The following is a 12,331-nucleotide window of genomic DNA, read 5'->3' as shown; positions in this document are numbered from 1 at the left end:
GGGTGAGAGTGTCTTCACTTTAAATATTTTAATCCTTGAGTATAATGATGAAATCTAATGCTAAATTGTGTATGGACTCTGACACTGGAATAAATGTTATCTAAAATATTAATAAATTTCCCTCCTCGCTAGATCATGTTGGAGAAAGCAGGTTGAACTGTGAGAATTGTCTATACTTAATTGTAAATGTTATCTATTACGAGCCAGGTAATAAAATTCATAGTTAATGTGTAACCTATTTAAGAAAATGACATCAAAACCACATGAACCGTCCTTAAAGGTATTGAAAGTAGAAGGAAAATTCTGAATTTTTAATATATGTATATATATATATATGGCTTAAAGAAATTAATGTGTTCAAGCTAAGAAATCATGTAGCTAGAGTTTATATTTGTGTATTTAGTCTGACTGATTTAATCTTTTTTTTTTTGTACCAACTTGCTGCAGCTCATCTTTCAAGCTTAACTCTTTACAGTAAAAGTCCTTGTTCATGTTTTGTAGGTGTGAACATTTTCGTTCCATACTGAATAATGATGATGAAATTATAGAAATGAGTGAATTTTCTTATCCTGTTTACCGAGCCTTCCTGGAATACCTGTATACAGACAACATTAGGCTCCCTCCTGAAGATGCAATAGGTATTTGCCATAAATGGGAATATCTCTAGGTTACTGTTTCTGAAAAGTTTGTGTGTCATAACAGGGTGAGGAAAGCAGGGCTTGTTAATTTTAGTTTTATTAGCACTTAAATCTTGAGTTTGGTAGGTGTCAGGAAGAAGGGATGCAGTAGCAGGAAACATGCCCAAGGAGAATAAGTGGTGGGGATGCAATAAGATCAAAGGTGCAAAATGTTCAAAAAGAACTCATTGTTTCTCATATTAAGAACTCTTTTTTTCCTTAAAAAGGCACTAATGCCATCCTAAAACTTTTCTGTTTGAATAGCTGTGGTGATTTTATCATGAATGAAAAGGGAGCTGTTCCCTGCTTGAATTTAAGAGCATGTAAGTCACTAGTTGATGCCTAGAATGAGCTACAATACAGTGAACAAGACGATAGAACGCTTGCATAGTAATAAAAGGATCCCTTTTTGATATGTCTTTTGAGGACCTTTAAAAATGCACACATTGTTTAGGGAAAAAAATAGATCAAGTCTTTGATTAATTCAGCCTAAAACAATAGGTTGATTCATTTGAAAAAAAATTAATATGCTTGCACCAGGATAGTTAAAGCTGTATGAATTTTTGCAGGACTGCTAGATTTGGCAACACTGTATAGAGAAAACAGATTGAAAAAGCTTTGCCAGCAAACGATCAAACAAGGCATTTGTGAAGAGAACGCCATTGCTCTTCTTTCTGCTGCTGTCAAATATGAAGCTCAGGTAAGGAGAACTTCTCTTCAGGCAAACAGTTGTTTTCTGAGAAATGAAACTGTTTAATATAAACATAACTGCATTTAACTGATGAGGCATGATTAGTGCAATTTCCCTTTCTGGACTCCCAGATGTTTTTTCCCTTTTTTAGCTGTAAAAAAAAAAATGCAGCTACTAGTGTTTTCTTCTTGACCTTTTGACTTGCACCTGTGAGTCAGGATTCTTAATCTGCTTCCTGCCTTGTCATCTGGCATGGCATGGCATGCAAATTTCTCACTGCTGTTTACTTCTCCACCTTTGGATTTTGCACCGCCTGTTCATTTCCTGACTTCTCCACCTGATCATTTTGTCTGCCGGTGTCTGGTACAATCATTCTGGTACTGCCTTTTACAGGCAGTGGGAGAATTTACCTGTAAAGTCCCTCCCCGTTTACCCTTGTGCTTATATAAAAAAATGCAGGTTTGCCATGTTGTTTACAATGAATCCTGCTGACATACAACAAATGACCTATTGTTATTCCTCTCCACATATCCTGTCATCTGGTCTGCCCTTAGCTCTGGAATGTTTCACTAGCACTCAACCTGTTATCAGCAGTACTGCAAGTGCTTTTTTTGTAAACAGACAAATACTTTCAAAGGTGTTTTCCTTTTCTCAACTTCTTAGTGCTATGCTGATTGTGGAAATAATGATGTGGTGGGGTTTATTATTCAAGAAGTCTGTGTATGTATTTTAGACTTAGTAACCATTGTTATAACTGAGCATCTTAGTTGAGAAGTCCTCATCTTTCTGTTCCAAGACTACTTCTGCTTTACAAGAATAAAATTAATATAACCAAACAGAAGATTACCTATTAGAAGAGCCAAAATATGTAGTCCAGAAGTCAGTGAGTTTTGTAAATCAAAAGAGGGGATACTATTAGATCAGTAGATAACAAGATTATCAGCTGCCGGTTACAAGGCAGTTGTAACCAAGGTATCAGTAACAGAAGGCATGAACAGCTGAGGCAAAGAGGAATTGTACTTTCAATGCGTTGTGGTGGTAGAAGCCCAGTATATCATGGAAGACTGGACAGGAAGGGAGGAACCAATGATTTGATTCTCCTAACAGCAGAAGTTTTTGTGAAAAGTTTACTCTGGAGTTTCTCCTTTTACAAGCTTTTCAATAGTTTTTAACATCTTCAAGGCAGAAATACCTTCAGTTGACCTGTGTCAGGTGAAGTAGTTAAAGATACATTTAGGTGTATTGTGAAGTAGTAAAACTAGCCTGGACAAAGCACTAGAGTTTATAATGGCTGAAACACAATGAAAGAGATTGGCTAGATGACTCTCCTCCTCTTCCTTCTATGATTCTATGTTTTATTCTGTATACCTAGTGAGTATTCTTTCAAAACATGTAATATTTTTAACATGATCATCAGATGATAAATTGGTTTACCTGCCCTGGGTGCAGCATGTGCCAAACTCAGGAGAGGGGATTGTTGCCCTCCCACCCACACCCACAGCTCAGAAAGGGATATAGTAGAACTGCTTCAGAGAAGTGCAGCAAAGACTTCTTTGTCAAAGACAGGGGATAGCCTCTGTCTAAGGAACTGTGAAGTAGGCCAGGATCTTTTAGCGTACTACATTAGTACAGTGAAAATTTGTTTGAGAACCATGTGCAGTGTATCAGCACCTCAGCAGAAAACTGTCCAAAGAAGGGTTATGAAAGAGGCCTCATATTTTGGAAGTTTGAAAAGGTAGAATTAATTCAATTTTTTGTCATTAAATGTCACCACTGCAAGTGCAAGATTATAGTGCTGTGTCATCTGCCATTAACATATCAAATTAACTGAAGACTGACTTGGCTAATGTGCATGGCTGTTAGGACTAAAAATGCCTGAAAATATTTTGTCCTGTCCTCAGAAAATACAAAGAATTGATGCTACAAGTTATTTTAAAGCATATTTCAAATATACACTGTAACAAATTTTAGATTAATCATCTTCTATATAACAGAATTAAAAGCCAGTATTTCTTGAAATGGCAAAATTGGTGACCAGGATTCTATATCTATGGTCCTTTTCATAGATCAGTACCAGAATAGGCAGCTGCTGTTCATTTTGTTTAGTGTAAAAGTTTGCATGTTGACTGTAAAGCAACGCAGGTTTTGGCAGTTACCACTTCAGAGGTCTGCTGAGGCTTAAGCTGTCAGTGCCTTTGATCTTCTACATTTTTTTTATTTCTTCTACGGTTTTTATTTCTTCTTCTATTCTCATTCCTTTTCTTGCTTTTCCAGTACTTGATGAGAGATAAAATTTACTTCTGTGCATTGCTGCTACGTTATTTCTTTTTAAAGGGTATTTTGTGCTGCTCTGTTAAAGCTTTAGTTAAATCTTGCTGGAGCAATAGACTTGAAACATTCAATCTAAGGAAAAGGTTTCAAAGGGAAATGCACAGGTATTCTGCTAAATTTACTTCTACTATTAATCCCTGGCTGAAATGTTTGTGTGGTTAACATAGAATAAAACTGGCATGGATTAAGAGACCTCTTTCTTTCTACTGTAACCCTTGAAGAGTTTACAGATCATGGATTGTACTGCCAATTTAGACTCACCTTGCTGCTGGCTCCAGCTCTGCTTGCTGCAGAATGTAATTAATTTTCCTTCAACAGCAAGTTGTTGCATAGGAACCAGCTAAAGGGGACTGACCCAGTGCATGGAGAGAAGGATTGCCACTGTTGTGAGGAGTTTGAGTGGGCAAAATTTGCTGTGTGAAATCATGGTTGTATGGCTTAATGGCTTGTACCTATCCTATGCTGAATAGCCGAACATCCTGTTACAGCAAGACAGAACCATTTTTGCTATTTAGGAATCCCAGTTCCTAGACAGGGGGACACAACTCCTAGGTTTGCCACAAAAGAAAGACACATGTATTCTAACATCCAGTTTGTGTTCAGCAAGCATCATCAAATGTTACCTTATATTTTGCTTTTATTTTCAGCAAGACTAGGATACCTGCTGGTTTATACAGGACCCCTACTGAATTCAGTGCAGGGAAGAAGAGAGAGGAGTTACTGACGCTCTAGTAGTTGTATGTGGGGAAAGTTGATGGTTTCACTTATTTGTAACTTTTTCTAATGAGCTCAGTAAATGTGATGGAGTTCTAGAGTTGATTTAGGTGGCTACTCCTGTTTTCTTGGAGGGTTTGTTTGGGTTTTTTTAATAGTTTGTATAAACAAATTTCATCCTATCATTTGTGATCTAATCAAACTGATCAGAAAAGGGATTGGTAATGTGAACAACCTGGTATATTCTCTGCTAATTAAATGACAGATTTGAAACAAAAAATAATAATTTTTCTATCAATCAGTCATATTAAAAATTACCTCAATTTGTTCTAGGACTTGGAAGAATTTTGCTTCAGATTTTGCATAAACCATTTAACTGTTGTTACACAAACTCAAGGCTTTGCAGAAATGGACCACGACCTCCTGAAAAACTTCATTAGCAAAGCAAGCAGAGTGGGAGCATTCCGAAATTGAGGTCTGACTACCACCAAGCTGAAGAGCACGTCCTCTTCCCTCCCAAAAATACTTCTGCTTTGGAGAATGAACTTATCCATGGTCAGAGCGTGCTAAGGTTTGGAAAGAAACACTCAGTGTCCATCAGTTTAGGAAATGTGTAGAAGTCTGTTAATGTACAGGTTTTGTAAAGATGGCTACAGCACAGATGTGTGGTGAGAGTTCATAGCCAACAGAATTTAACAAAAATCCAATGCAGTAACTACCCTTGCCCACTTAAAGTCAAGCAAACTAAGCTATCATTATCTTGTCTGTCTGGTTTGAGGGTTTTTTCTTGTTTTTTTTTAAACAACCTGCATTTGGGACAGTGGCCTGTTTGCTGCTAAAACTTTCATAGTATACTTTTATCACCAAACAAAGTTAGTGTGTCATAGTTGGCTGCTTTGTGCCTGGTTTACCATCCAGTGAAGATACAAACTTGTTTTTCTGAACATGCAATGAAGTAATAAATTCTTTAGGATGAGAGGCTTTCTGACTGGTAGGAGGAAGATATGTCTCACTTGGTGTTTATTGGGAGTATAAATATGTAAGCCCTGAAAAGCTTCAGCTGGATATTACAGTTTTGAGTTCCTGGCACTTACGTCCATTGTTCTAGACAGAATGAAAAAAAAAAATCTTCCTTTCCATTAGACCCAGCACCTTCCCTGGCACCCCAGTGGGCCAGGAAGCATTCACAGTATTTGTCTGGGCATGAATTATTGTGCTGTGTGTTTTGGTACTCAGAAAACCATCTGGTTGCTTGTTACCAAGAAAAAGAAATCTAAACAAAATCTCAAGGAAAGGGAAGTTCCACTTGAGGTTTGTTTATTCCCGTCTTAGTATCTAACCCCAGATAGATCACCTTAAGAAAAATGGAGAAAAAGATAGTTTTGAAGTGATAAAAATGGGTCTTACCATTAAATCATGAGAGTGAAACTCGCATTGTTTTTCCATGTGGCAATAGTACCTCTTGTCCAAATGCACTGTTTCAGGTTCTCCTTTGGTTGGTGCTGCGAGGTGACCACACCACTTACCTTACATGCCTGGTTTAGGTGAGAGGAGTTGCCCTCTGGACATGCCTCCCTCTCATCACTGACCATCGAGGGGATGGGATGGCTAAGGTAGAGTAGATGCTTAATTTCTAACTAACTGACTTAAGTGAGGTAAGATGAAACCCCACCCAGTGTTGCACAGAGAGGTTTGCCCTGTTACAGAAGATGCTGAGCTCATGAAGCATTCACTTTAATAGGCAACTGTGAATTAGCCCTGAGAAATTATTTCTCGTAAAATTTTGAGTAGGTGTTGTGGCTTTAAGTGCCTTTTGTAGTATTGTACAAAGGGTGAAGGCAAGAAGCTGGATGGTCAGGCTCAGTACACTAGTATAATTAGTCATGCAACCTTCCTTCAGATCCTTGCTGTGCCACAGAATCCTTCGATGGCTTTTTCTAATCCTCAAATGTGGTTTCTAAGAACCTAATTCCCTTAAATGATTGTAGCCTTATTTCCTCATTTCTAAAGTAGAAATAACTGTTCCTTGTTATATTGGAGGATCATTTCTCAAACAGTCCTGTTCCTTGAGGAGGAAGAAAAGGAGAAGCACATCCTCAAAGAAGATGAGAAGCAGTGAGTAGTGTCTCTCTTCACAGCAGTCCCTGTGGGTGCAAGTGGAAGGATGAGGCATGCAGACAGTAGAATTTACTTAGGAAAAGGGCCAGAAGCAAGTTATTTTGGAAAAAGCTGTTTGAGGCATTTGCCTCAGACTCACTAGAACTATATCGGATCACCTACTGTTAACAAGCATGTTCTGCCACCTCCTCAGTGATTAGTACAACTTACTTTCTCCAGCAGCATAAGTAAGTCTATACTTCAGCAGCTGTACCAGTGTTTTGTATTCAAACAGAACTGGTCAAAAACTTTACAGTACATAAGGCAGTTTCATCAAAACCACACCTTCCCTGGGGGGAGATGATCAGTTTTGATAAGTTTGTGTTGAAAAGCACTTGACTGAGGCACACTGAGGCTAATGCAGACAGTAAACCAGTATCATGGTAGGGCACAACTCGCCTAAGCTGGCTCAAGTGCAAAACACAGTAGTTCAACAACTACTGTAGTCAAAATGGCATGCTTTCTTAGTAAGGTATTTTTGGCTTAATATAACCAATAGTGCCATTTTTTTTCAATTTGTTTCCTTCCTGCTCATGATTTCCAACCTACTATACACATTAAAGCCTAGTTACAATTTCAGAGTAACTGACAAAGCCTGTAATTTTGAGAAAAAGCATCTCTGGACTGAATGAGGGTGACTCTAAAGCTCCAGTGTGTCAGCTCTGGCTTTTACTCATGCAGTATGTATCATCTGACCTGGATGTGACAGTATTACATTCATAGAGGAGACATTTATTTATTTAATTTTTTAAACTTTCTTTGCATGCACTTTCCTTGGCACTCAAATGTCAATGTTTAAAAAACCATACTGGCTTAGGTGGTTAAATGTGGATATGCTTGAAACCTGATCATTGGATATTTTAGAAGAAACTAGGGATGCATTTTACCATTGTGAGATGGTCTGCAAGAAACTTATGTTTGTGGATCTTGCAGGTTAAATACTTAATGAAGTATTTAAGTATGTAAATAGTGTTCTGTTTTAGGATACCACAGACAAAAAGGTTATCTGTTAAAAAGTGAAAATAAAGTCAAGCATAAACTGTATCTGGGGTTTAAATAAAGAGGGATGCTCCACTTTGCAGAAAGGGAATGAGGCGGATAACTTTCTGAATCAAATGGAATGTGAAAGAAAAAGAAATGACAGGGATAGGGTTATTCAAAGGTTCTCTTAAAAGTTACTGAAGCTAAGAGCCAGCATTGCATTGTCACCTGGTACCCACCCCTAGAGTTTTGTTATGACACCTGATAACTATGTAAATTGCTGGTTTTATATAATCTGAACAATTTCCATGGGCTTTCCTTGTAAAACAAAGCATTTATTTACCCCATAAAGACACGACTCATTGGCTACCACCTAATGATGTAGAAACTTTACAGCGTGAACATAAAATTATGTTTTGATTTCTTGTTTCTTTATAAACTTGGCTGGTTTTAATAGACCATTAATAAAAATGCCATAATATTTAAAAAATATGAGTGGGATTTTTCACTTTTACTGAAAAGAAAGTAAGTAAGTAAGTCTTATGCTTGTAAACAGAGCTGACTGTGCAGTCAGTAGTGTGGGACAAAAAGAAATAAAAGAGACAATATTTCAGAAAGATACTTTAAAGACTATTTGTGTTCTTCAGGAAATAACTGCCACCAGCTATAAGTATTTATAAACAGAATGAAAACTGAGTCTGCAAAAAAAGAGCTGGAGCATTTGCATACCTGTATTTCCACCTTTCAAAGAAATTAATGCCCTAGTGACTTAGTGATTAATAAAATTGTCCTCAAAACACCAAGCATTGTTTCTGAAGCAAAAGTACATTATGACCAGCTTGCTTGTTACTTTTTAAAATATTTCTACTTGTACTTTGCACCAGTATCTCCAGCTGTTCTACATTTGACACAGGTATCTTCCTGTACCCAAAAACATGCAGTTCACACATTCTGTGACATGTAAGAACAAACAGCATTTGGAAACAGGGGACAGCAGCAAGAGATTAACGTATAAAACTGCAAATGAAGAGGCTCATACGCCTCGAGATGGCTACACAGCCAAGCCAACAGACTAAATTCCCCACAATGTCCATGGAGAGAAAGGGGCCTCTGAGATGCCATTCCCCTGCCCTCATTTCCCACATACAGCTTCAGCAGAGACATGTTTTCTCCTCAAACTCTCCTAAGCACAGTGGAGTGGTGCAATCCTTACCATTACGGACCTGAAACACCCGTCCCATTTTCTGTCCAACTCTCCTGGCTCTGAATTCTAATTTTCTGTTGCTTTCCTGAAACAGTTTCAATATCCTAGCCCATTTTGAACGCAACAAGGTCTCGCCGTAAGAAAAGTACTCTCAAACACAGTAAAATTTCCAAATCTGACAAAAAGCCATTCAGTTTCAATACACATTGATTTACATACGTATCTACTTAAAAATAGGACTCTGAAAATGTGTTTTCAGAGGGGGCAAGGACTGGCAAGTAAGTCAGCCAGTGCACTTTGTGCTCTAAGCTTTGTCATGAACGCCAACACTATAAATAGCCCTGCAAGATCAGGAGAGTGGATCACAACTCACAGGCACCAACGGACTCCAGCAACGCAGCAACAGGCAGCCTGCGAGGCTGACCTGCCTACAGACACATACCTGGCCCCAAAAGCCACAGCGGCTTTTGCTGGAGTTTTGACATCCCGGGCTGTTTTCAGCAGCTCCGAACGCGAAAGAATTGAAGATGGGAACGCTTCTAAATGCGGACACCCAAATCTCTGAAGGACTGCCTCACGCACCTCTGCAAGGGCCCTGGCAGCGACCCGGGCCGGCCTCTGCCAGAAGCCTGGTCACCAACAGTGACCCTGGAACAAAAGTTCTGGCGAGAACGTTTCCCGAAACTCCTGAAGGTAACTCCAAGCCCGACAGCACGAATCCTTGGACCTCCGCACCAAGAGGGAATCGCTGGAGATGGGAGTGACCTCTGCTTGTACCAGCTGCAGAATCACAGTGGAAGCATGATACAGCAGGACATCATTACCCTATGAAGTCACCTTCTCATCTAATTAAAAGGAAATTACTAACCAGGAATCTTTTAAAAGCTATTTTATTTACCTTGAAGGAAAGAAACCGATTAGTTGTATAAAATACTATCAATCATACATTTGATGTAAAGCCTTCAGTCTTTAAACAACAAAAAAAAAAATACACTGTCACAGTAAGGAAATAATAAATCTGCTTAGGCACTGGACTCTGTACTGTCACCCCTCTAGCCAAAGGATCATGGAAGAACTTCAACAGCTGTAACAGAGCTTACAGTCACTGCACCCCAATGTTAACATATATTCTGTCTGTAAAACTCTGCAAACAGTGAGAAAATAAACATAAGGTATTCCAGCACTTCTGTACATTTTTCAGGAGGAAAGTTGAAGCCATATTGTGACTAAAAAAATAACTCCATTTTATTTTAAAATTCATTGACAAATCAGTGTGCTGTTCGTAGAATTTTCAGTAGCTGTAGGATTAGCTTCCGTTCGACACAAGGACTGATCATTAAAATGTACTGCTGTAAGTATTCTAGGATCAGCTAAACCATTTCTAAATAACCTATCCAGAGAAGATGTGGTTTTAAAATGTTTGTGTAAGGACAGCATGCTTTTCTACTGTAGCTGTTTTAATTCAAGTAGCTGCAAAAGCTAAATTTCATAAAAATGGGTCACTTTAAAGCAGGACTTCATTTATTTGCTTATGTTTTAATCCACTGGAAGTAAAACATGTGCTTTCCTTAACTGGCTATTTTGCAAACCCTTTATCATTGCAAGAAAAAAATCTAGTATCTGAATCAGTAACTTACAAACACAGAAGTTGAAAAAAGTTTGGGGTTTTTTTGTTTGTTTGTTTTTGCTAGTTGTGACAGTTTGCAAGTTGCCTATTAAACTCTGCCTTTTCAGCAAAATAAGGCAGACTGATTTTCCCAACGCGGGCTCGTCAAGTTCGGCTTTTGTGCAGACGCTGCGGTAAGGCCAGTGGGAGACGCCCTGTGCTTTTAGAGACCAGGCCACTCGTACCTGGAACCCAACCGGAGAGACTCAGCTTTCAGCCATAGGAAACAGGTTTGGGGCCTGTTTCTTAAGCTGTTTGGCTTGGCTACAGTTAGGGGAAAATTTGAAGAAATCAAGAAAATTCTACGTCATTAGAATTTCAAAATCTTATGTGTACCAGGTGGGATTTAGGTTTGGGGTTCTTTTTTCTTTTAAATAATTGAGGTTTTTCCAAGATAAGAAAGTGCACATCAAGTACTCTGCATATGGGAAGAAGCTTCGGCTTCTGGGAAGATTCTCTGTGGGATTCACGTTCCAAGAAATTCAAACTGATGGACAGCGTAAGTGCCCTCTGAAATTGCAGGGGGGCAAGAGCTGGGGAAGGAGAACTACACAACGCTAAGTATTGGTTTCAGTAGTACGGCTACATAACGAGTTCCCTTTGAATTCAGGTTGTACTTCTCATGTACTGACTCTGCAAGGTCTACGACTGCTCTGCAGTTTAAGTTAATGGGAATTTGATGCGCTAATTATATACAGAGACAAATCTTTGCAGTATCTGGCCCCTCATTTTCAAAATTTGCAAGTAAAGAAAATCTAAAAATGAAATCTAAGAAACAAAATTAGTGCATTTCAAATCATTCTAGCTAACGTTTTGTCTTTAGACAGAAAAAAATCAGTCCAAGTAGACTGAATTGGCTTAAATCAGTAATGTTGCAATAGGAAGCCAAGACACCTTCCAAGTCTGTTTTTAAAATCCTCAAAAAAATATATAAATTAAATTCAGTGGCTTACATTGTATATATGCTACATCATAAGGCAAAGTATCATGAAAAACATTTAAAAATTCAAAAAGTCCAAATGTTTTCAACTAGCAGTTCTGAATAAAAAGCACCTAAAAAAGCAACTCAATTAATGAAGAAAAACAATCTAAGAGGGCCTGCAGTGCAGGCCCTGGTCCTGAGAACAATCTCACTTTTCTTCACTGGCTGAGGTATCACTTCCATCATTCAGCTTCTGCTTTTGCATTCTTGTTCGAGTAGATGCTAAAAAAAATAAAAACAAACAAAAAAAGAAATTAAATACTTGCTTCAGACGTGATTAGTTCTTGTAAAAACTGGTAATGACACAATTGAATTACACTACTCTAAATAAAACAAATCCCACATTTTAAAAGTAATTCTGAGTTGCTTCAGCAATTCCTGCTCAATCTCACACATCTTAAATTCCTTCCACCCGTTCACTGAAGTTCTCCTTGCTTCTGTACCCTCACTTTGTCTGTTTTCATCTTCACGGCGGGCAGATGGACTGTACCACGTAGGGATCTCGTCGTCTTGCCAGGCAGATGCTACAGGCCGAGCCATCCCCATGTTCCGCAGCCACCCTGCCCAAAAGACGCCTTTTCCCCGCAGTGACACACGCTGACACAACTGGATGTGAGACAGAACGTCTCTTCTTAACCTCTGCCACAAGGAAACACTCAAACCTTTCCCCCACCCGAAAATAATAAACGAGAGGTGCCTGGATCCGTACTCGTACCTATCCTGATGAGCAAACACTTGCTAGGTAAGAATTTTTAACGGGCAAATCTGCTCAGCTACGGAGCTCAGATTCCACCAGAGAGGGAGAATGCCCGGTCAGGCCAAGCGTGCTCCTTCTCGGGAGTGGAAAATACAGCTCGGATGTGGGGATGTGGCCGTTTTGCTTTTCCTGAGCTAGATTTGAGTTTCATTTGAAAAACAGAAAAGCGAT

At 38.8% G+C, this 12,331-nt stretch overlaps 2 protein-coding genes across 7 annotated transcripts in view; one reads left to right on the top strand and one right to left on the bottom strand.

Moving 5' to 3' along the window:
• The window catches only part of RCBTB2 (RCC1 and BTB domain containing protein 2), a 51,982-nt gene extending 43,941 nt beyond the window's left edge, over positions 1-8,041 (top strand). For all 3 annotated transcript variants that reach the window (XM_052786136.1, XM_052786135.1, XM_052786134.1), the window contains 3 exons: positions 502-638; positions 1,247-1,377; positions 4,747-8,041. In XM_052786136.1, the coding sequence (XP_052642096.1) occupies positions 502-638; positions 1,247-1,377; positions 4,747-4,887 (409 nt within the window). In that variant the 3' untranslated portion in view covers positions 4,888-8,041. The remainder of the gene's footprint in view (positions 1-501; positions 639-1,246; positions 1,378-4,746) is intronic.
• Positions 8,042-9,629: 1,588 nt separating this feature from the next.
• RB1 (RB transcriptional corepressor 1) overlaps positions 9,630-12,331 on the bottom strand; it is an 83,173-nt gene continuing 80,471 nt past the window's right edge. For all 4 annotated transcript variants that reach the window (XM_052786130.1, XM_052786128.1, XM_052786131.1 and 1 more), the window contains one exon: positions 9,630-11,625. In XM_052786130.1, the coding sequence (XP_052642090.1) occupies positions 11,552-11,625 (74 nt within the window). In that variant the 3' untranslated portion in view covers positions 9,630-11,551. The remainder of the gene's footprint in view (positions 11,626-12,331) is intronic.

Source organism: Harpia harpyja, chromosome 4 (genome assembly GCF_026419915.1).
Source record: "Harpia harpyja isolate bHarHar1 chromosome 4, bHarHar1 primary haplotype, whole genome shotgun sequence".
Taxonomy (NCBI): Eukaryota; Metazoa; Chordata; class Aves; order Accipitriformes; family Accipitridae; genus Harpia; species Harpia harpyja.
The sequence above is the reverse complement of the archived record's forward strand: the minus strand, read 5'-3'. Positions and strand labels throughout refer to the sequence as shown.